Source organism: Myotis yumanensis, unplaced genomic scaffold (assembly GCF_028538775.1).
Source record: "Myotis yumanensis isolate MYYU_CA2020_CCGP unplaced genomic scaffold, mMyoYum1.0.hap1 SCAF_14, whole genome shotgun sequence".
NCBI classification, from domain to species: Eukaryota; Metazoa; Chordata; class Mammalia; order Chiroptera; family Vespertilionidae; genus Myotis; species Myotis yumanensis.
The window spans coordinates 15,400,541-15,427,310 of record NW_027223765.1 but is presented as its reverse complement, the minus strand read 5'-3'; the positions used below and the strand labels follow the sequence as shown (position 1 = coordinate 15,427,310).

Sequence of the window (26,770 nt, the reverse complement as noted above, 5' to 3'; positions counted from 1 at the left end):
TACAGGTGAGAAATGGCAATGGCGGTCACTAGAGAGACTGAGTGAAAAGATGTCTTTACTTTATCTCTTTCCCCACATTCTCACTTTAACTACTCATCCCCCCAAAATGAAAATATTGTATACACACTTTGGAAGACTGCCCAATTGCATGATTTTATTCATAACTTCAACAACAATAAAGAAGATTCTTAAACACCTCCTTTATTGATTTAGAAATCAAGAGAATGTACAGAATTTACAATTAAGGAGATCAGTGTGTTAAAAATATGTAAAATTAATGTTAAAAACTCTTACTGAGTTGAAAAACATGATGGTTTTCTTAATCAGTTGAAAATGCTATTTTTCCATTTAGAGTTCCTTTTTTCAAAAAACTTGTTTTCTGTATCTCACCTTTTATAGAAGAAGATCTATAGATTGGTGATGTATCTTATATTTAACTAGAGGCCCGATGCACGAAAATTTGTGCAAGAGTAGGCCTTCATTCCCCCGGCTGCCGGCACCGGCTTCCCTCCAGCACCCAGGACTCGGGCTGGCTTCCCTCTGGCCCGGCTTCGTCAGGAAGGACGTCCGGTCTAATTAGCATGTTACCCTTTTATTGTAGATTACTGTACATTTTTCTTTTCTAGCAAATGTGTGTTTTGTTTAAGCACCATATGGTTCTGTACAATGTGTTTTCAGTCTTTGCAGTTTGTCTTTTCAAAAAACAGCCAGGTTGATTTTTATAGAGATGTCCTGGAGCTTTTACAGTCACTGAATTGGCTTCTGTTTTGCCATTATAACTAGCAACTTGATAAAACAGAAAATTACTTCTGATTTTTATTTCTTCAGGTAAAATACATAGTTTTAATACATCACCAGGCAAGAGCGTGCTTTTTGTTTTAGATTCTTGTAATATTATATGCTTTCAAAAGGCATTTAGGAATTGTAAAGATTAACCATTTTAACTCGCTGGCAGGCAGGGGAAGGCCTCCTGCCGACTGGTTTATAAGGCACTCTCCACGCTGAGCTTTGTACGTCTGGCATTCACACCAGGCTCAGGATATTTAGGGCCTTGTTCACTTTTAAGCAAGGAGAATAGCAATGAAACCAATGATCAAAGCTGGAGTGATTTCCACTTTAAACGCAAAGAAGTGATCACCTCAGGGGTTTCTTTTCTTCCTCTCTTCCTCTCTCCCTCCCTCCCTCCCATCCTTCCTTTCCCACATAAAATGGGAGCTGCATTTTGTTTTTTGGAAAAAGTGGCCTCTTATAAGCTAATCCACCAGAAAGAACCACCTAATAATTTCAAAGTTCTGAGCATGTTCATACTCTGAGCAAATATTGTCTGAGCTATTTTCAAAGTTGTAAATTTGATGATGTTTTCATCATTCACTTCACATATGAGTTTTTAAGTTGATTTCTTGCAAGCATCTATACTAATGGATGAGAGTAGCAACATGAAAACAGCATACATATGGAAAATCAGAATTTATTTCTATTTGTCATTGAAATACTTAGATTATTTTCCTCAGTGGAGTCACCTTCCTGATTATTTTCTTCTTTAGCTAATATTAGCACGGGTCGACATGTCCTGACTTGGCACGCAATGGGAGGGGATTCATTTCAGATTTTTAAAAAATCCATCTGAGTAATTTACAAATTAGATAATCCATTTACAAAGAAAACCATTTACTTAATAATTATTTATATTATAGTGTACTTTTGATATATGAAAATACTTATTTACATTTTTTCCTTGAATTTCCTGGGAAGTTAACTCGAATGAACCTTGAAGTTATAAATCTCCCATGTATGGGTATGTTTGCATTGTTTTTACCAGTGTCCTGTCTAAACAAGCTTAAGAAAACTATCACTATTTGTGAGGAATGCAGATGCTTGTGAGAAGATGACCACAGAAAATGTGACTAAAATAGCTTTAAGTTGTATTCCCTATAATAATAGTTTTAAAAGTAAACAAATATAGAAAACTCACAGAATTAAAATGATCCAATTTTTTCAAAATATAAAATTAAAACTAAAAGTGTAGTGTTGGGGAACAGACAAGACCTAAGTTTTATAGTAACATTTACTATACATTATACTATACATAGGGATCATTTTTTGACCACCACCATAATAGAAAACTTTGTGAAATTGCTGTGGTTCAAGACTTACCAATTACTTTATGTTTTGTTCAAATAACTGAACCTAGTCTTCAGATACAGTTGAGTAGTACTGATGAATTGTGTGGTTATTTTTACAGTTGCCTCAGTGGGGCCCTGACGCTTCTGCAAGCAGTCCATTTGAAAACCACTGTGAAGATGACTATGTTATAATTGATGGGATAAAAGTAAAAGCTGGGGAATGTATTGAAAATATAACTAACAAGTTTAATGAAATCGATGCTTTGATATCTGAATTATAGGGCATTATAAATATTTTCAAAAGGTAATTATAAAAACAAAGTCAAAAACTTAAAATGTTTAGTGAAATAGGTATGTATTATACCAAAGTTGATATTTGTAATAACTTCCTACTTTATATTTTGAGGATACACATTGTTTTGAGGTTCAATCAAATGATATTTAAGTTAGTGTTACAATTTAAGAATTTAATAAACCCTAATGTTTGTAGTTTGTTTTTCTTGTTTGCCCTAAGTTTAAAATGGGTTGTGAAACTTACTGCACAAATACATGCTTTACAATGGTTATTTAAGCCTTTTATTCAAATATGGATGTTAAGGTGACTGACAAATCTATTATGTTCTGACAGATAATTCAAATCTAATATGTTGAGAGAATGTGTATTTGTAGTAGAATTAAGCTATTACAAAATAAAAGAAAATGTAAAAATGGCTATATAATAGAGTTGGAGCTTTTCTTAAAAAGCAAAAATGTTAAATTGCCTTATTGGAAATAATTATTTCAACCACAGTGCTCAAATTTGGCTAATACTCTGTTGGGGATCTTTGGAAGATCAGAATTTAGGACCCTTTTCCACTGAATCAGTAAATCTGGAAATGGGGATGGTCAAATGTAGTTAAAAATCTAGACAGATGAATTAAACATATTCACTATAAAACAAATCTAAACTATATAGAAAAGTGCAAAGCACATCCTGCAATACCACTCTCAACGTCTCCCCTGAAACCCATCCTCAGGGATTGCCTTAGTGGGCGTTAGTCTAGACCAGGGGTCCTCAAACTACGGCCCTCGGGCCACATGCAAATACAAATATTGTATTTGTTCCCGTTTTGTTTTTTTACTTCAAAATAAGATATGTGCAGTGTGCATAGGAATTTGTTCATAGTTTTTTTTTTTTTAAACTATAGTCCGGCCCTCCAATGGTCTGAGGGACAGTGAACTGGCCCCCTATTTAAAAAGTTTGAGGACCCCTGGTCTAGACCGAGTTTTGTACGCATCACAGTGTGTGTCTGGCCACATCCACCTCTAGTTCCAGCCTCAGCTACCCTTCTCTATGCCTGCCTCTCTTCCTGAGGATAAGGGTAGGGAAAAGGACATTCCAAAGAAAATCAAGAGAGCATCTGGTACCTGCTGTTAGTTGAATTAGCTGGAGTGACATGTGGTAGTAAGAAAGTAAGCTATAACAGATGAGGGCTGTGTATACAGGTGGAGGAGCTTATAACTGTAGGGACCAAGGGAAGAGCTTAAACAGTGGAATCCCTTTCGACTTCAGAAAGATCTCATGAGCGGCAGGGTATAGAACAGAGTGAGAGAGAGTAACCTTGGGAGTCAGCAGACCAGTTAGAAGACTACTTTGGGTATTCAGTTGTGAGATTCTGAGAACCTACTGCATAAATAGATGCTTTACAATGGTTATTTAAACCCTTTATTCAAATGTGGATGTTATTCAAATGTGAAGTATGGTGGTGCTATGATGGAGAGAATTGGATAGATTCAGGCTAAATTAATACCAATGAATTATTAGGATTTAGGGACTGAATATAAGGATGAGACGGGGGGAGTGAAGGATGATTCCAGGTTTTTACTATTCACAATACATGCAGATTAGAAATGTTGGACAAATACCAAGTTTGGGCCAAACTATGTGACTTCAGCAGAGATTCTATGCTACTTGTGCTTTGACAAATCCTGCATCCCGGTAACACTCTGAGAACAGAGTAACTAGAATAATCTCTCAACATGTCATATTTAAATTCTATGTGGTATAAAACAGTGAAGATTAAGGCTTTCTTTCTTTCTTCCAGCTGAATTTACTCCACAGCATTTTAGAAAAACTTTTCCTTCTTTTCTTGGCCGTATGATTTTATATTCACAGCCTATAAGATGTCTCAAAGTAATTAGTCCCATTTTTTGTTACTGCTTAGAATCAACTATAAAAATGACTACAATTGTATCTGAAGGACTTTATCAGCAATTCAAGTGTTTGATATAAACCCCCCATCTAGAAGATCAATTAGGTCACTTGCAACTAATTCCTGCTGGTGGAACAGTCAATGGTCATTAGAGTCCAATTTCACAGATCAGATACTGAAATATTCAGATTGAATTTATTTTTGCCACGTTCTGAGTGTTAGAAGTCTGGAATTTTCACTGAAGACATTGTGTACTTGAGCAGCTCAAAATAGTTCTAAGAACAATTATTTGGGTTGGTTCTGTCTTCAGTGAAAACCGCAGACTCCTTCTAAGAAGAGGCTGGAGGAACCTCTATCCATGTGAAAATAAAGACTTTCAAATTTCCAGATAGAATGCCCCCAGGAAAAGGGATGAAGGGAGAGAGTCAGGGCTGAGAATCCTGCCTGGCTGGCACACCCTCCATGCTGGTAAATGTCCAGTGTTCCAAGGCAGGCTGTTTACTGAGATGACATAGCAGTGGGGCTCTGGAAACAGAATGCCTGCCTTCAGATCCTGGTGCTGCCATCTACTGACTGGGAGACTTGAGGCAAATTACTCAACTTCTCTGAGCTGAGGTTTTTGTTTTTTCATCCAGAAAGCAGAGAACATGTGGAAAACTATGCAAGTTATGACCATGATTATTGTTGGCTCAGAGCATTTCTTTTCTGACCACCCCTGCCATGCCTCTTCTATGCCCATTGAACTAACATGCTCATTTGGACAGAACCTGAAGTAACACACCTGCTTTTGGGGGACTGAGACCAAGGACTGTGTGTGATTAGCTGATAGCTAGAACAATTGATAGCTAGAATCTCTTGCTAGGCCCAAGGAGAACATCATAAAGAAATTGCATCTGCCCACCAAGGGAGGTTAAATTCTAAGTACACTTATTATATCAAGTTTGATATGTGAGGTATAAGGTAATATGTCAGGGCCTTGTGCCCAGGCATTTGGGTTTGAGGAGCAGCTGACTGATATCCTTTAGAATGAGTTGGGTCAAGCCTGTCTGTCTACATTCTCCATGAACTTAGGGAATGTCTGGGTCCATTAGAAGCTGTGTCCTGAGATCTATAGATCCTGGAGAGTTGAGCATCAGATCCAGCTCTGTTGCCCTATATTCTAGGAAGTCTTTGTCCATTTGCCCATGCTGGAAGTTGAATTTATGCAGGGATTTCCATTGGTAGGAGGCTTAGCTCTATCTTTATTTGAGGCTGCCTGTGCACTTTTGATAGGTTAGTCTCTTGTTGCCACCAGTGAGGTGAAGAAGGAAATGCACTATGTACTTGTAAAAGTCTGTAGCATACCACAATTAAAGACTTCTAAGTACTTCTTTAGGGGTGAACCCACTCTTGATACCTTCAACCCCATGGAAGTGATACTTTGGTCAAGTTGCTTTAGCCTCTCCGTGTCTCACTTTCCTTATCTGAAAAATTAGGATGATGGCGATGATCATGGTAATAATTGTCTTAATACTAATGTCCTAGAGTTGTTGAGCAGAATAAAATGAGTTCCGACATGCAAAGCACCTAGCAAAATGCCCAGCACATTATGTAACTGTCATTACTATTTTTACAGTCTAGTAAGAGAGAGACTTCTGAAGCAATGCCAGAATTGGGAGGGAGAACTGGGCTTGCTGGAAAGGGTGAAGCCACAGGCTGAATAAAGCACGAAGGTGAGAAAAGCAGGAACACAAACACCCAGCCCCTAATCCCAGTACCAGAATGCAGGGTGTGGAGAGGGCAGGGGATGGGGATTAAGGCTGCGCCAAGCAGGTTGGGCTCTGCTCAAAGAAATCCTCCTATATCATCCTAAAAGGGCAACACCTTATTCAATAGGGAATCCAAGTCATGCAGTCATGAGAACAGTGATCACCAGAATCTGCTGGTTAAAACACCCAAGGGTGCTGGGTGCTGCGATTGGCTTTGAATCAAGACTATTTTGCAATGTGCATGATTGGAGAAGGAGGGTGGGGGCAGCAGGCAGACATTACTATGCCAACCTGTGCCCCTGTGTCTGAGAAAACCCTGCCCTGATGTTAGCTCAGATTGTCAGCTTCCACAGCGAGCGCCTTAGGGTTGCCAGCAGGCAGCCAGCAACTGGAAGGTTAGGTGTCTCCGCGAAGTCTTATTAAACTCTTGGCTGCCTGGAAATAATGCACCATAGCCACAGAGTTTTAAATGGCAAAGGATCTCTGGCTGTCAGAGAGGTTATAGGTAGATACTTTCATTTGTCCTCCATGAAAGCTTAATATCATTTTCTTCTGTTCGAGTCAACTCACAGACCTCATTACTTCAAGTTCGCCGGGCAGCCAGAGCAGCCTTTTTGATTTTACTGTGCTCTCAGAATCTTGTTGGGGAAGAGCTAATGCATTTTTAACCAGCTCCAGCAATTTAAAGCTCTTTGGTGCTATAGCATATTTATTCACTTATTGGTAACTCTCTTAGGTATCTGTGTCAGGAGGGATTTCCGCTCCTGCAGTGTGAGTTCCAGGAAGTAGGGGCCACATGTCCTTTCCTTTGTGCCCCACCCAGACCATAGCATAGTGCCTTGCATGGTTAGAGCATTTGTGTTGATTTTAAATTTTATGCCAACCTACCCTATTAGAAATGTTTTCCAAAAAGTTCTGTATGCAAACACTGCTTGTTTGAACATAAGGTAGTGGTTGTAGTGAATATATACTTTTGAAAGCACATACGGTATGTAATATCAATCACATTGCTTTTCTCTCTTAACTATATATTGTAAACACATTTTATGCCATGAAATATTGTTCTACAACCTGATTTTTAAGAAATTATTAGTATTTTATTATATTTACATTTATACAATGAAATAGTCTCTTGATTGTTTTCATAATTATAAACCACTTCTCCATGAACATCTTTCTCCTTCCATCTTTGTGTACATTCCTAGAAATTAATAAATAAGAGCCTTACCCAGTGGTAAGGCTTTCTATGCCTATCATTTATTATCTTCCACTAGAGCTGTATGAGAGTATCTATTTCTCTATTGGGGTTTGGTTTCTACTTGAATTTCCTGTTACTTATTACAGTGCATTGGGTTAATCTCTGTCTTAAAGAACATTGACTAAATGACTATAAGATGGTAGTTTTTTTCTTAATTCCTTAGCGGGGATGAAAATTAGCATTAACATAGGCCATAGACTTGGCCCCCAAAGTGACTGAGATAAGAATAATATATCAGGTAATGGCAGGGAGAAGAGAAATGTTAAAAACAAAACAAAACAATGGTTACTTGATTTAGAATAAATGTCCTTTTGATCAGTCTTTGTTGTGACGAATACTAGTGGAAAGTCAATGGTCTGGAAAATATTTTGGTGGACAGATACATTTAAAAAATCTAGGAAGCTACATTGCAATTTGGACAGGGAAATAGAGGTGCTTTAGAGAGTAAGATCAGTTTCTACTGATTGCTGTAAGTAAGGTGATCACGTGGCTTTCTTTCGTGTATTATATTCATGATCGGTGAAATTTTGGATGTTAAAATACTTAGCTGGTTATTTCCCAAATCCACCTTTCTTGTAGTAAATTGAAGTTGCTTATAAGGAGACCATAAAGACTATTTTATTTTCCATCCACACATGTGATTATTTTGTATACTGTAATTTCTGTTGTGAGTGCCCAGAGGAAAACTGGCTTTGATGATGGTTCTTGTTCCCACCCCGCCTCCCCTTGCACAAAGTATTTACATTTATTTAAAACTATTATTGCCCTAAAATTTTGACCTTATACACAATAAGTACCTCCTTCCCAGAGTCTGGGCTTTATTCATAATCCCAGGACCTAGCACAGCAAGCAAGGGCCTATAAATATTGTTTATAAATATTGATTTAATAAATAAATATTTGCTGAACAAATGAATGAATGGAATTTATGTTATAAAAATATCTGGACCAAACATCCTTGCCCAAATAGGATTATATTTGCCATCTAACTTAGCCATTCTAATTATATGAGTCCAAGTTCTCAAACTGATTGAACCTTAAATGTTTTCAAAATTTAGTAGTTAATTATACACAGGCATGTATGCTTTGTTACTTTTTCATGTGTGTTGTAGCCAGTCTCCAAGATGATTCTCACCGACTGGTATTCACACTCTTGTGTGGTTTCTTTCAACATCAAGTAGGGCTCATCTGTGTAACCATTAAGGTATTGTAAACATGACAGAGTGTGATGTCCAAGGCTAGGTCATAAAAGACTATGCAGCATCCACGTTGCTCTCTTTTGGATCACTCAACTGGAAGAATTCAGCTGCACCTCATAAGGATGCTCAAACAGCCCTACAGAGAGGTCTATGTGGTGAGAACCTAAAGCCTCCTGCCAACAGCCAGCACTAATGTGACAGCTGTGTGAGGGAGCTCCTCTGGAAGTGATCCTCCGGCACCAGTCAAGCCTTCATATGACCACAACCCAGGTCAGTATCTTGACTACAACTTCCTAAGACACCCTGAGCCTATACCACTCAGATAAACCACTCCTAGATTCCTGACCCATAGAAACCACATGTGATAATAAATGTTCATTGTTTTAAGCTACTAATGTTTGGGGTAATTTGTTACACAGCATTAGATAGCTAATAGAATATGTGACATATTTGTCTCACCAAATCTATATATAAAAGACTAATATGCAAAGTGTCCCCTTGGGAGTTTGACCAGGAGACCAGGAGTTCAATCGCTCGCTATGATGTGTGCTGACCTCCAGGAGGTGGCGTGGAACAAAGGAAGGCCCTGGCCAACAGCTGGAAGACTCCGATCAGCCCTGATCGCCAGGCAGGGCTAGGAACCCTACCCATGCACGAATTTCATGCACTGAGCCTCTAGTAGATCATGAGCATCCTGAGGAAAAGAACCATACCTTTCATAGTGACTTACAAGGCATTAAGATAATATTAGTCAAAATAGATGTTGTTAATGCTTCACAATTGCCTTCTACTCAAGTTAACAAATATTTCTTTAATACCCACCAGGCACTCTTCTAGGTCTAGGAGATAAAGAAAGCAGTAAACAAAAGGGAGCAAAGTTAATAACACTTGGTAAGATGCATAGTAATTATAATACAGATATGAACCAGGTCAATGATGACAGGCTAAGAAGAAAAGTAAAATGAAGATGGGAGATGCTATTTTATGTATTTGATGCAGGGTGTCAGGAAGACTTTCTCTGATGAGACATTTGAGAAGAGATCTGTGCAGGTATCTGGGAAAGAGCATCCCAGCCAGAGGGAACTGCAAGTTCAAAGGCCACGAGACTGGGAAAGTGTGGCACATTCAATAAAGTCAGTATGGCTAAAGCCATGTTCACTATTTGTCACAGATTTCACTAGTGGGTTCACAACTCTACATTTAAGTCTCACTTGATGACTTGGACCCCTCTTTCCCTTGTTTTCTGAATGTGAAAGATCACCAGATATTGGTATACTTTAAACAGGCCTGTTAATGTAAGTGATTCATCATATAAACATATAAACATGACTAATGAGTCAAAATAGGCTGATATTTGTAGCCGGAATGAAGAATTGGAAAATTCACTGATTGCAATCTTCCTTTCATTACGTTTGCCACTTGAAGCTCTCTGACTTCATTGAAGCCATTAGTGCCCACCAATAAATTATACATTATTTGGACTAACACAGATATGTTTGAATGTTTCTGACATGGCAGGAAATAATCAGGCTCAATCAATATATGTTTATCAAGACATAAGGTCTCAAATCGATGAGTAATTAACTCTCCCAACAGAAGAACAAATAAAATTCTGTTTCCTAACTGTTCTGTCATTCCGTGCTGTGGAATTACCTCTTCTCTCTCTTGCTGAAAGAAACACATGTCACAGTGAATTGAATGATCACTGAAAAATGAGTTCTGCCTTGATTATAGCATGTCTCTTATCATAAGTAAGTGAATTGTGTTTGCATTTCATAGACATCCAAATTTTTTAATCTTGCATTTCACCTCAGATAAACCAGTTTATACTTACTTTCACATGTAAAAGCCCTTCTGAGGGGCACAACACAGAACGTAAGCTCGCATTTAACATTGTAAGCTATCGTGGCACAAGGGCTCCTGCATGGCTCTCCATGGCAGCAGCTGGTGTTCTCTCTATAAAGCTGAGTGATTTGCTTGCTTGCTTGCTCCCTTTTATGAACATAATCTTGGTAAATTAATGAATTGTTTTCTTTGTGCTTTAATTCTGAAGAGTAGATTTCATAAAGAGGGAGACATGGGGGGCGTGGGGAGTAGGATAGCTAGAATGAATCAGCGAAAAGCAGAGAGAGACACAGACATTGAGATGCAAAGAGAGAAAAAGTCTATAGTGTGTGTGTGTGTGTGTGTGTGTGTGTGTGTGTGTGTGTCTAGGTGAAGAGATTGGAGAGATCACCACTGAGATGCAACCAGAAAGGAAAAAGAACAACTATTTAAATACTAGGATTTGTTTATAGGAGGGAAGAAGAATACATTATTTAAAAAAAGATTAGTCCTAAGAAACTAATTATTGTATGTATTTTTCTTAAATAAAAATAAGGTATATTTAAGGTGAGGCAAAATATTTGAAATAACTAAAAAGAAATATACTTAACACATTGTATGCGGGGAAACGTATTTATAAATACGTTTCCCCGCATACAATGTGTTAGTAAATAATTTACCTGGAAACCTACTGTACCTTTCTATTAAAGCATGTTAATCTATATATATAAAACCCTAATATGCAAATAGACCGAACTACGGAACAACTGAACAACCGGTCGCTATGATGTGCACTGACCACCAGGGAGGACATGGTGGGCATTGACAGCAGCAGCAGAACATGGAACATGGTGGGCATCGGCTGCGGCTGGATGGTGGAGCAGGTGAGTGGGGGTGCCAGACTGAGGCAGGGCACCGGTCACTGTCATCAGGGCGAGCCTCTGGTGGTTACTGAAAATTCTTTGCTCGTGTGCCACAGTCGTGCCAGGCCTAATCACTCAGGGCTGTCAGCAGGTGTGAGCGGCAGCTGCCTGCCCCAATTGCCCCTGAGGGTTTCTCCACCTCCCCCTGCTCCTGAGGGGCGATTAGGGCAGCAGCCACCACTCACACCCACTGACAGCGCTGGCCTGCTTGAACCTGCTGCTGGTGCTGGCCCCAATCGCCCTGCGCCATCAGCAGGTACAAGCGGGGTTGGCACCATCAGCACATGGGAGTGGCAGTGGCGGGAGTGGGGCTGCCGGCAGACGGGACTGAGGGCCGTGGCAGGAGGGGCCAAGTGGAGGTGCAGAGGATGGGCAAGACTCGCCCCTGTGCCCACTGCAACCTCATGGCCCACAGTTCCTTTCAAGGTTTACAAATTCGTGCACTGGGCCCCTATTTTAAAATATATGAGGACCAGCCATGTATAGTATCATTTATAATTTATTTTTCAGCTCTAAATGCCTTTGCTAGATCTAGTATAGGTTAGGAGAACAATTCTTTAAATATGAACAGAACTTTTATCTATCAGCCTAGTCATGCATAGGCAAACATATTTTTTTAAAAAATCTTACTTTGGTGCATATTTAATTAATATGAAGTATTTAAAACATATAGACTCCTGGATATCATAAGAATTTACCAAAAAAAAAAATTTAAACCTTAATGGAAAACAAGCAAATTAATTTGCAAATGTAGACAATTTTCAAATCATTTTTCCAGAACTGTAATCTTGGTATCCTTATAAATTTGGCATACATGTAAACACATGCTGAAGTCCATTCATGTTAAATTGCACAATCCTTAAAGATATTTTATTTAAGGACATTAAAACAACTTTTTCCAAATTGACAGAACTTCAACATTTTAGTTCTCTAAGTAGCAAGAACTTAAAATATTCATTCCCCAGAAAAATGATTAATTATTAACATTAATTTCAAGAGAATTCAGGGGGTAATTTTATGGAAGAGAAAATCTCAACAATCCTTCAGATGTTTAAACAAAACAAAATAAAACAGTAAATCCTCATAAATGTTTCCTCCCAAGGACTTTCAGAAATTCTGTTTTTCAAGGGAAAGTTAATCTTTGTGTGCCTGATTCACTTATGTATCTCAGAGCCATTTCAAATACCAACACATTTTATGTACCTTTTTATAAGCTTTGTCAAAGGTATTTTGATTTGAACTAGGGAATCATATTTTGTTGGCACTAAATGGATCTTGGGTGCAGGAGAAAAAGTTAGTTTGGAGCTCACAGAGTTCAAGTGACCCTAAATAAAGTCAAAGCCATTCTTCCCACTCAAATGAGATTAAAATAAAGGGTAGAAATGGTGACTGGGTGACAGCATTTCTGAGCCAAATATATTGAAAAGAAGGTAAAATTTTTCCTAAAATCATTAAATATCTAAGGCCTCAAACAAATTATACACAAAATGGAGTAAGTTGGAATTTTTTGAATTTGCTTGTGCAAATTTCCAGCATGATGGGCCTGGAAATTATTACACTATGTGATAATTTTAATAATTTTTTTATTTGGAGACAAATATGTTAAAAAAAAACAAACCACATATATAAAGAACTTATACAACTCAATACCAGGAAAACAATTGAAAAATAGGCAAAGGACCTGAAAAGACACTTCTCCAAAGGGGCCATACAAATGGCCAGTAGGCATATGAAAAAATGCTCAAAGTCATTAGTCATCAGAGAGATGCAAATTAAAACCACAATGAGATATCACCTCACACCATTCAGAATGGCTGCCCTTAATAAATCAACAAGTGCTGGCGAGGATGTGGAGAAAAGGGAGCCCTAGTATACTGCTGGTGGAAATGCAGACTGGTGTAGCCACTGTGGAAGAGTATGGAGTTTCTTCAAAAAATTAAAAGTGACACTGCCATTTGACCCAGTGATCCCACTTCCAGTAATATATCCTAAGAATCCCAAAACACAAATTCAAAAGTATGTATGTATCCTTATGTTCATAGCAGTGTTATTTACAATAGCCAAGATTTGGGAACAACCCAAATACCTATCAGTAGGTGAGTGGATAAAACAGCTGTGGTACATTTACACAATGGAATACTACACAGCCATAAAAAAGAAGGAACTCTTACCTTTTGCAGCAGCATGATGGGCCTGGAAATTATTACTATGTGAAATAAATCAGAGAAAGATAAATACCTTATGATCTCACTTATATGTAAAATCTAATGAACAAAACAAACTGATGAACAAAATAGAAACAGAAGCATGGATACATGGAAGAGACTGACAGCTGTCAGAGGTGGAGATTGGGTGAAAGAAGGTGAAGGGATTAGCCAAAGAACATGTTTGCATAACCCATAGATACAGTGTGGTTGGCCACAGGGAAGGGGGTGTGAGGGCAGGGTGGAGGTGGACAAAATGGCGGGTAGGGTGGAGACATTTGTAATAGTGTAAACTCAGTGGCTTAAAACACCACTTATTCCTGTAATGCACACATTTATGGGTTGTTTGACCTCTACTAGGCTCACTCCTACATCTTAGGGTTGGCTGGGGGCTCTGATCGTGGCTGGGACAACTCTACTCCTTGTTTCTTATCCACTCATGGGACAGAGGACTAGTTCATGAGTGTTCTTGTCATGGCAATGGCACAGTGCAAGAGAGCAAGCAGAAACATGCAGGTGTAGGCTTTGAATAGGCACACTGTTGTTTCCATCTCATTCTATTTATCCAAAACAAGTTATACAGCTGAGCACAGATATAAAGGTGGGGAAATAGACTCTGCCTTCTTAGTGAGAGAAATGACAAGTTCATGTGACACAGGAGAGGTAAAGCATTGGGGCCTATCACAGTCTGCCAGGCTGTGGCAGAATATGGGTTATATTGATTGTTTAGCCCCCATACCTGTTCCATACATTACTTCTTTTCCTCGCCTCACAAGTAACCAGAAGGAAGCACATTTGAGATTGCTGCATTCCCAATTAAGCCCATAAGCATGGCCAAAGGAGCAAGCTCTACTGTAATCTGGTTAAAGACACAGTTCTCATGCCATGACATTGCATAGAGGAGGCAAAAGACAATGACCCCAACTTCGATATATTTATAATGGCAGTCCGCTGGGACAGGGGAGGAGAAACAGGTCTCCTGTAACCCAGGACATCCCCAAACACATGCTTAGAGTTCAGTTTTTATTCAAATCTCTCAACTCTTCCTTTAACTCTAAAGTTTCTGCCTGTTATTTTCCCTATGGAAGCCCATACCCCAGGACACTCCAGAAATGCTGTCTACTTTCATTTCTAGATTAGGCTTTTACCAGTATATCCACCTCCTTTAATGACCAGGTCATTAAAATATAGGGGGCCGTTTGCTGTCCTGGGACATTTTCTTTGGTGGTGGCTTCCCCATACCAGAAGATCACAATGGAATATACCTAGTCAGGACCAGACTTACCTGTCTGGAAAAATCGGGACCGTTTTCTCATTAACACACAGGTGTCAACATAAGTCAACAGTAGCCCTGACTTTCTTAATTTTTCTTTGGTGATAATCTTAATGCTGATTAATTTTCTTCCAAGTTAGTGCAAACCTTTTCCTTTATGGTTAAAATTATCCAAAGAACCAACTTTCACCTTCTAGTATAACTTGTAGCCACCAGTTGGTCTTCAAGTGACCTTTTTCTTTCTCTTTTTAATGCTCCTTGTATTTTAGTGCAAACTTACTTCTCCTCACAATGTTAACTCTACTCATTTTCTGAGTACTACTAGAATTGGAGCATACTAATATATTTAATCTTAAGTTTTACTGTCCATCTCTAGCTGAGTGCTTGTATGCAAAAGGACCTTAACTAATTCATTAGTCTAAGAAATAGTGCAAAGAAACACCAGGATTGCTTAATCAACATGGAAGTTCTATCTGCAAAATTTTTTTTTTTTTTAAGCCAACGTAGTCTTGGCTTTATTAGCAGCATCAGGCAATTACCGAATCTGCTGCAATAAATGGCCAAGGTTATGGCACCCATAAAGTTTAATTTGCATTCTGAATATTACATTGTGTTCACTGAGAATGCAAAGCAGGCTCTGCAGGATGTGAGCAACTAAATTACAGTGCATTTCAGGCTTTCTTTGGTTCAGTCAAAGGCATGAGGAGAATGGCTTGCTGGTGTGTGGTCAGTCTCAACCTTTGCCTCTTCACCAGGACATACGGAGCATCGAAGCAGATGGTCCTTCTGGGCTACCCTTGGAGGAGACAGAGTCACCAGATGGTCTGATGTAAATTGTGACTGGGCTGCACTGCAGCCAATCAGATTATCTGGGTCATTTTGGGGATTAATGTAGATGGCCAGAAGATTGATTAGGTTGCCATGATTGGAACCCGCTGATAAGAAGATGAAAATTATTTAGCTGATTGTGCCAAATGTGTGTTATTCCAAGATGCCCAAGTGAGCAACTGAGCTGGCATTGGGCAGAGACTCTGAAATTGGATGAGGATCTTATTGAGGGAGAACTAAAACCTTCCGGTCAATGAAATGTGTAGGAATCAGACTACACAGGGAAAGAGTTCTAAGCCCATACCACTCTCACACAGCTTCCTCACATGTAGCATGCATGCATCAGTGGACAAAGAAGGGAGGCCAGGGCTTTCACCAATGTTGATAAAACTTCTCTACTTGATTGCTGGAGTCTTCTTCTTTTCTGCATTCCTAGGCACCTCCTACATGTCACCTACCCAATGAACCAATGTGGGAGCCACCCATTGGCACTTCCCAGTTTGTATAACTAGGCTGTCATTCCACAATATCTGCCTGCTGCACATCGTACTGCTCTATCATGGCCACCAGCATACTGGACCTCAGACTTAGAAAATCCCAATGAATTCCTTCTGGTGAAATGAAATGGAATTTTAGGACACCGGGATAGAGCCAGAGTTGAAGGTGAGAGACTGGTCATTCATTGTTCCCTGAAAATGCAATGCCAACCCACACTCAAACATGACCCCAATAGAAGGTGAGGGTCCTCAGTTGTCCAGTGTTCCAGAACCTCAAGACTCTCTTGGTTCACTCAATGTTGCCTGCAAGGGTGGGGTGGGGAGGGCAGGTGAGAGAGGAATAGAAGGCATTGGTGCTCCCTACCTGAGACTGAAACAGCACCATGGTTGGCCACTTCAAGAGCGGTACTGTCCTGGCCCCTTTTGTTGCATTTCTAAGGGTAGGAATAGGGGATCAGCTGTGACCTCCAAACACAGCTCCCTCATCTCATTTGAGACATTAATGAACAAGGATTTAAAATTTTCCTCTTTAGTTCTTTAATAAGTTAGTTAAATGTTTTTAAAAATGGGGATTTGGGCCAGAAATTTTAATTGCCAATGTCTTAGGTAATAAGATAGAATACATACATACATCAGCAAATAAACAAAAAAAGACTATATGAATGTATGTATGATGCACACTAATCAAGTTAAAATTAGACTACGTAATCACTCAAAGAAAAAAATAAAGGAAGAAGAAAATAAAAATCATCCATTAATCCCGCCCCCCGCCACACACACACTTGGGTTTCGGTATAACCCCTTTTAACCATTTCTCTGTGTGTGAACAATTTTATAAAAACTTTGTCATTGGTATATTCACACACACAGTGACACATGTTTTTCCATTTAATATTATATGATAACCTTTCCCTCATATCATTACAAATATAGATTAATGGCTATACTATAACTTATGTAACCATTTCCTATTGTTTTAATTGTTTATAATAGGAAACATCTTTTTATGCTCATAAATAATATTAATGACTATCTACTTATATAAATGTGTGAATATCTGTTTTTCAGTTAAATTTTCAGTTGTTTGATAAAAGAATTCTAACTGAATTTAAACCACAGGAATAAAAGCCATCAGGGACACAGCAGTAGTAAGAAACAGACCCAAAGGAGCCGTGAGCCAGGGGTTTTTATTGCTCCTGACATGTATCCTTCTCTCTGGGTCCCTAGACCTCTCTCACCATTCTCTTTTGTTCACTTCTATTCACCTCCTTGTTTTTGATGATTTAATCAGCAAACCATAGCAGGTCTTGCCCTCAACACCAAAGCCAGCTGAAAGTGTGTCTCTGGGAAAGGCATTCTGCCTCCAGTCTGAGGAGAGTAATTCGAAGGTACTTAGGGCCTTTGGAAATTCCTTCTGTAAATAGCCACAGCACGTAGCATGGTGCCTGGCACATGGGCATCATTTAATAATTGTTCAATGAGCAAGTGAATCAATTCTTTTATCTATAGAGATTCCAAAAAATTATATTTCTGTGCTGGCCCGTACCTTGGACACTCTAAGACTAATCAGATTTGACCATTAAGTTGGTTTCACATAGCTGAAAGCTAGGTGGCAGGGTGGAGTAACAAACAGAGTGGGAATTTTCATTCAAAAGCTTGAATTCTAGTCCCTTACCAGCTAGGTGACCTTGATTGCTTAACTTCTAGGAGCCTGTTTCCTCCTCTGTAAAACAGGGATTTAATTTATGACTTATCTACAGCCTGGATTTTTAAAAATGAAGTTTGAATGCAGTGGTGTCTATGTTAACACTTTGTAAATTTTATTTTTTAAATTTAATTTAGTTTATTTTTAATTATTATTTTTTAATCCTCGCCTGAGGACATGTTCATTGACTTTAGTGAGAGGAAGGAAGGGAGAGAGAGAGAGGGAGAAATATCAATTGGTTGCCTCTTGTACACATGACAACCAGGGCCTGAATCCACAACCTAGGTACGTACCCTGACCTGACTCGAACCCATTATCCTTTGGTGTACGGGATGACGCTCCCACCAACTGAGCAACACTGGCCAGGGAAACATTTTTGTAAAATTTAGACACCATTAATTTTTATTATTATTGTGATACATAGTCAATGATCCTGGTTAGAATTAGCAGAGACCATATATTTCTTCCCACACAGAACTCTAGCTTTCAGATTCATGGTAACGTGTGTTTACATTACTACTGGAAAATATATTTTAGCTACTTATCTATGGATCTTCTTTCTGTTTCTTCATTTAAAAAACATCTAGTTCACAGGATTCTTCTAAAGAATAGCTAATGAATTACAGATGCTATAAATGTCAAGCAATGACAACAGGCTTCTCTCAGGGGTCCGGTGTCATTGAATTCCATCACATCAGTCTCTTCCATTTCCTTTTCATCTTGGCATTTAATGCCACACCTGATGACATGCAGTCTCATCTTCAGAGAGTGGTGTAACAGAAGTTAGCACTTTTGTCATTATCCATTGAGCTGATTTTGAGATTCTTCAGAGGACTTAAAAGCAAGATCATCTGGATGCAGTCATGGCAAATATTTCAGCTGAAAGATGCTCTTCTGAAATGGCTGGTGTCTACATTTACATCTGCATTGAAATTCATCAACAGTGGCTGCATTTTCCCCTTCATTGTTTTTTTTTTTTTAATTGGGGGGGAGATCCAAATTTAGAGCTTTCAGCTATGAGATTTCCAAGTTGTGAGTGGTATTTTAGTAGTATGTATATCCACCCCTTTGCTCTAATTACAATGCTCTTTATTTCACTTTATTCATGTCCTATCCACCTTTCAAGGCTCATCTCTTTCTTCTTTTCTTCCCTGAGCCTTTCTGGAAATACCACTATGATTTTTCCCTTTCCTCCCATAAGAGAGTGATAGAAATTTGAGATTGGAAGGGATCTGAAGGATTCTCTAGCCTCAAACAATCTACATTACTCAAATCTGGGCCAACTAGTTGTTCAACCTCTGCTTGAACAAATGATTACATCATACCCATTATCTTAGAGTTAATAAAGATGGTTCCAATTACCTTACAACTTAGTTTTTCACTCCACAGTGAAGCAGTCCTGGGTTGTTCCTTCTTGGACTTTTTTAACCCTTAACATACTGCTAAGTGTTCATATTGGTTAGGACTGCTTTTGGCTGCAGAAAATCAGAAATTGACTTAAACAAATAGGGCTCTATCTTCTCCCATAATAAAGAGTCCTATAGATGGCTATTGCTCTTATTGATTCAGTGGGTGAATGATGTTGGGGCCAACAAAATCTTTCCAATGGATCTCTTTGCTGCAGCAACTGTCAAATGGTACCATGATCACATTCAAAGTAGGAAGATGGAAGTAGAATCTATAACATTTTATCAAGGGAGCATCAGCTTCTCCAGAAAATTCCCATCAGCTTTTTGCTTACATCTCATTGGCTAAGCAGAGGTTCTCAACCTGTGGGTCGCGACCCCTTTGGGGGTCGAACGACCCTTTCACAGGGGTCGCCTAAGACCATCGGAAAACACATATATAATTACATATTGTTTTTGTGATTAATCACTATGCTTTAATTATGTTCAATTTGTAACAATGAAATTGGGGTCACCACAACATGAGGAACTGTATTAAAGGGTCATGGCATAAGGAAGTTTGAGAACCACTGGGCTAAAGTGATCATGCCACCATCTGTAGCTAAAAATGGGATTGTCATGTTTGGCATATCCCAATAATAATCCATCTCCTGGAGCTTAGTTTGCTGCCTCTTCCCAAAGTAGGAGGGATCTGACAGCAAGGAGGAAAGGGAGAATGGATGTTAAGAGGGCTGTTGTCCTAGGCTATTGTTCCTTCAGAAGCTGATCATGAGATAAGGTTGTAAGCAAAAGGATTTATTTAGGAGGTGATCTTAGGAATCCTTAGCACGAGAATGGAAAAGTGAGAAAAGGAATGGAAGGAAGCCAATGCAATGTATGACAATGAGCAGGTTAGTGCTCCAGGCAACTGGGGCTCAGTCCTACTCAAGCCCTCTGTGAAACAGCATAGAATATGCCTCAGAACTGACCCACCTGAGAGGCAAAGAAGTTGGGAGCTCCTCCCAGGGACAGTAACTGCCTAGCACCTCCAGCCTACCTGGATGAACAAAGCATCTCCCTCAAGCAGAGCCTCAGGTGCTTGAGGTAAGAAGCCACCCACATACTAGGCCATGGTGAGTCCCCAGGATTATGTACAGGGTCTCCTAAATGACCATCAGTGCCTGTCACAGCACTTACAAAGTGCTCAATAAATACTTAAATCCAGTGAACATTTGTTGAGTACCTACTGCTTACTCAGGAATGTGTAAGATACATTTACTAATTGATTTATCCTTGGACAGACTTTCTTGATATAAACAAAAACAAAACAAGGGGTATTTAAACACAAATCTTGGTTAATTATAAAATCCTTTCCCAGAGGCTGTGACCCTTCCCCCTTCCCTCTTCAATATTAGCTTGTAAACTTCTTGTTCCTATCAAAGGAATCCGTTAGTCCTAGAACATCCTGTCACTGTACAGTTCTTAGGAAACAAGCTGTTTTATTTAATGAAATGCTTAGTGTTTCAGAGTTCTGCTCTGTCCTTAAGAGCAGACATTTACTAAATAGCCCATTAGTTGCTTGAAAGAATGAATACCTCTTTTTTCTTATTCTAGAGTGGCGATTTACTGCCATGAGCTATCTGGCATTATAACTATCATTGTTCTTTTCTTATTCATTAAAATCAGAAAGTGACTGTCATAAATACAGGTCTTGGCTTCAGTTCTCCCTGAATTATTCTTAGGTACCCACCAGAGCAGGAAGAATAGAACAACCTACATTGGAGGCTAGCTTTGCTCCAGGGTTGTTCTGAGCCTAATGGATTGAGTCTGATGCTGGTGCCATGACTATTCTACTCTCAAGTGCTTTTGCTGCCCTCTTCTTTGCCTTCACCCCCTGCTCTCACTGACCACTGATTCAGTGGGCACTGACTCTGTAGCATCTCTCCCACTCCTGTTCTGTTGTAGCAGGCATGTGGTTTGGTGGGATTGACCACCCCCATCCCCATCCCTACCCAGATCCAGGGACAGGAAAGGATTGGTTTACATCAATCAGATTATCGTATTTTGTTGGCCATGGTGATTAGTTCACGAGAGGGTATGTAGAATAATTTAGTCTAATAAGTGTGGAGGCAGCCTGAGGACATAAATGATATGATAAAGACAGATCTAAGAGAACAGTAGTGAAATAAAGCCAAAGCCCAGTTCAATCTATACCTGAAACTAGACATTGTTTCCACAAACCAATAAATCCCTTAGTTGTTAAAATAGTTTCAGGGTTGTTTTGTTGTTGTTGTTGTTGTTATGTGTAGCCCAAAACATCTTTACTGAAACAGATAGCTTATACTTCTTTTCTTGTGCATTCTTGCATTGACCCTCCCTTTTGCTTCTGATCCCCTTTTTATTTCACTGGGTTCCAACTCTGGATTCTAGTCATCTAAAATCCATGGCCCAGCCTGCCAATATCTTCTCAAAATGTGGCCAGTACTTGGCCATAGAAAGAGCCAATGATCCAGCTTACTAAGACCTTCTGAGGCATGGGCAATTGCTACAAAACATGATAATAACATCTTGTAATAGTGAGTGTCTTTCAGTTATTTGCTCCAAAATGGTTGCCTTGTTTTAAATATATACACAAACCTTGAGCCAAGAAAAAGTTGAAGGTAAGCTTAGTCGTGAAACTGGTGCTCAGGGTTGTTATTGCTCTCACTGCAACCCAAATTTATTTATTCATAAATGGTGAGTGATTAGCTATGGAACCTAGGAAGTGTAATTTTCAGCAGGTTATATTTAGTGTAGCTCACCTGGCATTGATCTCTGAGGGAGAAGTCAATTCCATTCATAAGATCTAGTGAAATGCAAACCTTTGCCTTTGGCACAACAGCTCTTCTTCAATGCAATCCAAATAGTAGGAGAGGAAAGAGACTTACCTGGCCATATGAGAGAGTTACAGTAGTAAGTGAGCAGGGTTTTCATCATGGAAAGGGTCATTAGAACTGGAGGTTAGGGAACATACTCCTTTAGATATCCTCAAAAATAGAACCAATAGATTCTTATTGGTTAGACATCGTTAAGTGAAGATAGTGCAAAATAATAATCTTTGGAAGTTTGATGCTCAACACAGAGAAGTACATACTTAGTTTTATGACAAAAGACTCATGAGGACCTTCAGAATGAGAAACACTGTAAACATAGAAGCAAACATTTGCAGTATGGATTTCTTTTTTCCCCCTCAACAATAAATTCATAGACTTTGTTGGCCCCTGATATTCCAGTGTATAGTGGATAGGAAAATAGGTCAGCTTTGGTTAAAATCTGACAACTACATTGCACATAGGTTTTTCTCTTATTTTGTCCATCTTTTGAAACCCTGTGTGGTATTATCATACATGGTCAGAGGATACTTATAATTTGCTCAATATTCTTGGAACTTTTAATTTAGAATTAACAGGTACATCTAATGACTCACCCTGTCCTGTTGATCATGCTTTCTCATTCTAATAATATACAATCCAGTGCTTTTCTTCCTTCCTGTGGCCACTGACTTATTCGGGATCTTAGTTCTTGCTTTGGTTACTGCTATGATGAACTCCTTCATTTCCTTGCCCTCTGGTCTGGTTCTTCTTCATAGAGTTGTCATAGAACTCTCCTATCTCTTCTTATTTCCAACTTAAAATAGCACCATCATTCCTCCATAGCATGCATGGTCTACTATCTAACTCCTTCCTAGTCTGGATCCAGCCAACCTTGGCATCAACTTCTCATCTCTTGGCACACTTGTTTCCTCAATGTGCCACGTTACTCTCATTCTCCATGCCCTGTACCTTTGTTCTCTCTACCTTGAACAGCACACTCCCTCCTTCTTAGTCTTCCTTGCTAACATCTCCTCATCCTTCCAGATTCAGCCCTCTATTACTCCCTCCCTCCCCCCAGATCTCTCAGACTGAGATAGATTCCCCATGGGTTCCCACAGCATCGTGTGGTGGTTGTCAGTCTCCTGATCCTGGAGGGCTAGAGCTGGGTCTCATGTTTCTGTATTTCTTAGGGCCTTGCACAGGTCCTCCGGAAAGGTTGCTGAAATGAATGGATGAATGAATGAGGGAGATGTTATGCTTTATTTTCTCCTAGGGAAGACGTGAATGAGTCAGGCTCATTATACACAGGCTCATTACACTCAGGTTCATTATAACAGGCTCATTATGCCCTTGTAAGAAGACCATAGTTGGCCCTGTTGTTGTTGTTTTTTAATAAAAATCTAGACTTCTGACTTCCTGTACCACACAAAAAGCTCGTTGCCATGGAGTTCCACTAGTCAAGCATGTTTAAAGAAGACCAGGCCCCTAGAGCTTGCCCTCCCTACGCAGGCAGGTTACCTAACTTAATACAAAGTTATGTTGCGCCCTGGAGTGTGGGAAAGGCAGGTGAGGGCTGCAAAAATGAGGCAGAAGTATTCTTTTTCAATGTGTCCTAATACACCCAACCTAGAATCCCCTCTACACGATGAAAATATTTCAAAGGATCTTTTAAGAATGGATCCATTTAAATTAAAATGGAGTCTAATAATGCATAATGTATACTTATAAATGTGATAAGTAAGCACTTGAGGTAATTTTATCATTTAATCTCCACAACACCCCAAAGGTGTAGGAACTATTATTATACCTGTTTTACAGATGGAAAAATTGAGGCTCAGAGAAATTTAATAATTTTGATAAGTTTGAAAGTCACACATTTCCTGTTGGTGGAGTCAGGATTTGAAGTCATGCTGATAGGGAGTTGTACACTTAATTAATCACCTCTGTGAAGCTCAGCCACCAGGAAAAGCAACATGTGCACATTTTCAGTTCTTTTTATTGATACTGTGTCAACAAAAGCATCTGATGTTTTAACTATGTAAACAAGCTAGCAAGTTATGAAGCATCAAATATTTAAAACCAAGAATCTGAAATATAAGTAAATATGTAGAGGAAATATAATGAACAAGGCATGGATTATTATTCACAATGTAATGATGAAAAAACAGATCAGAGAAAGAGTTGGGCTGAGGTGTCCAAGGTCATAGAGTGGCTGAGGTAGGATTTGAAGAAGAGCCATCTTATTCTGATATCCTCTTTGGGCCTCCATTGTTGGGCACTGTTAAAGCTCTTAAACTTGTCATAGAAACAAAGAGCAGTAAACTTAATGCCAGACACTCTGCTTATGACTAGAAGACAAGGTTGGGTCAGTGATTTTTGCCACTCAAAGTCAACTGCTCTGGTATTAAAACGAGTTAAAAACCACAAGTAGCTATCACCTCCTACCCATTACAATGGCCACCATCAAAAATACAGAAAATAGCAAGTGTTGGCACAGATGTGGTGAGAATGTAAAATGATGTAGTCACAAAGGAGAATAATCTGGTAGTTCTTCCAAAAATTTAAAATAGAACTACTATGTGATCCAGCAATTCAACTTCTGAGTATATGCCACAAAGAACCAAAATCAGGAGCTCGAAGAGATGGTTTATACCCGTGTTCCTAGCAATATTAATCACAATAGCTAAGAGTCCATCAGCAGATTAATGGGTAAACAGAATCTGGTGTGTACATATGATGGGTAGTATTTAGTCTTTGAAAGGAAGGAAATCTGACACATCTACAACATGGATGAACATTGTGGACATTAAGTGAAATAAACCTTTTACCAAAAAAAGCAATAAATAATGTATGGTTCTACTTAATATGAGGAATAGTCAAACTAATAGACAGAAAATGAAATGGTAGTTGCCAGGGGCTTGAGTTGGGGCAAAGGAGGGGTTGTTTAGTGGGTGTAGAGTTTTAGTTTTGCAAATGAGAACAGTTCAGAGATGCATGGTGGTGGAGATTGCACAACAATGTGAATGTACTTAATTGTACATTAAATACGATTATGATGATACATTTTATGTGTATTGTCACAGTTGAAAATAATTTTAAAAATGAGTTAGCTAGGTGTGTCTTTCAGGGTCCAGTCACAGACACCACTCTCATATTTCAAATGGAAGGGACTGCGATCAAACTGGTTATGCCTATGATGGCAGCTAGAAGATGATGAGACCATGAGAAGTTAACAAGAGCAGGAGGCTGGTCCCATCCCTGGCATATCCCTGCCCAGCAGGACAGCTGGGCGCATCTGACAGGGGGGATGCCGCTGCTGTAGGTTACAGTTGCGTTTAAGAGAGGGAAGAAACACCCTGCTTCTCCCTTCCTTGTACCCTTCTGTTTTCCACCAGTGCCTTCCAGGGACTTCAGCTAACCAGAGACAAGTGTGTAAGACAGCCCAGGAATGTAGAGTCCAGAGACACAGAGCAGAACAGGGGACACCACAAACACATGGTCATACGTGTGCCCGCAAGCTGGCAAAACACCAGTGCACGGGGCCATGTAAAATTTCTTTCCCTGTCAGTTAAACAGCTCTCTCAAATTCCTGTAAATTTTGAAAATTACTCTACATTGACTATTTTTGGCTCTTACTGTGGTAAAATATATTTAACATAAATGTTACCATTTCACTGGCATTAAGTACATTCACAATGTTATACAACCATCACCAGCATCCATCTCCAGAACTTTTTCCTCTTCCCTAACAGAAACTCTGTACCCACTGAACACTAACTCCCCATTCCTCCCTCTCCTCAACCGATGGGAACCACCACTCTATTTTTCTGTCTTTACGAATTTGCCTATTTTAGGTACCTCATTTAAATGAAATTATGTATTCATTCTTTCGTGTCTGGCTCCTTTCTTTTAAAAAATTGTATTGAATGTATTGGGGTGACATTGTTTAATAAAATTATATAGGTGATTTTCAAACATCACATGCTTAGCAAAACTGGTTAATCTCAATTAGTTTAATTAACCTTCTATAAGTTGGCCACATTCAAAGAGTATAGAGAAATGTATTTGAACAGAGGTCTAGCTTTGGGTATCATTCGATGCTTCAGGGACAATCTCTTGGCTGACCCACCAAAAGCTGTCCTGAGCTAAATGGGATTCTGTTCAGTTTGGGCTTGGCTGCTGTTTGTAATGTGTGAGCTCAGATGGAATAAAACTCTTACTGTGCCTTTAAACTTGGATCAGAGTTCACTTCCTTCTCCCTTCACTCACCCAAATCTAGGTTAGTGCTCTTTTCTTTGCTACCTCAGCATCCTGGGTTTCTTTGGAATATGATACTTGAAACAATGATAACTTTTTGATGATTTGTCTTTTCTTTCTGCATGAGCCTGTAAACTATTTGAGAGCAAAGGTATGTATTTTTTCATACATATTCATGTGTGTGAACATACTATTGTGTCTCCATCATTAATAACTAGCAATTACCAATAAAAGGCCAACTACAGAGTAGGTTCTCAATGCTAAATGTTTTGTGTGAATGGATAAACTATGAGCTGAAGTAGAAGTAATAGGTTTTATGAATGTGAAGAGATTGGAACAAGAGGAGTCCATCTGCCCAGTGTTGGGATTGGGAAGAATGTTGCTGATAATGTAAATAATGAAGAGTAAGAGAAAGCTTGATTTTGACAAAGAGCTCTGTGAATTTGGATTTTGAAAAATTCCAATAGACCATCAGAACTGTGGAACTGGCTTCAGAAGAGAAG

At 39.1% G+C, this 26,770-nt stretch overlaps 1 protein-coding gene across 2 annotated transcripts in view; it reads left to right on the top strand.

Annotated features, from left to right (window-relative positions):
* Positions 1–2,829, top strand: part of ZCWPW2 (zinc finger CW-type and PWWP domain containing 2) — a 79,536-nt gene extending 76,707 nt beyond the window's left edge. For both annotated transcript variants that reach the window (XM_070433290.1, XM_070433291.1), the window contains one exon: positions 2,243–2,829. In XM_070433290.1, coding sequence (XP_070289391.1) covers positions 2,243–2,404 — 162 coding nt within the window. In that variant the 3' untranslated portion in view covers positions 2,405–2,829. The remainder of the gene's footprint in view (positions 1–2,242) is intronic.
* The last annotated feature ends 23,941 nt before the right edge of the window (positions 2,830–26,770 follow it).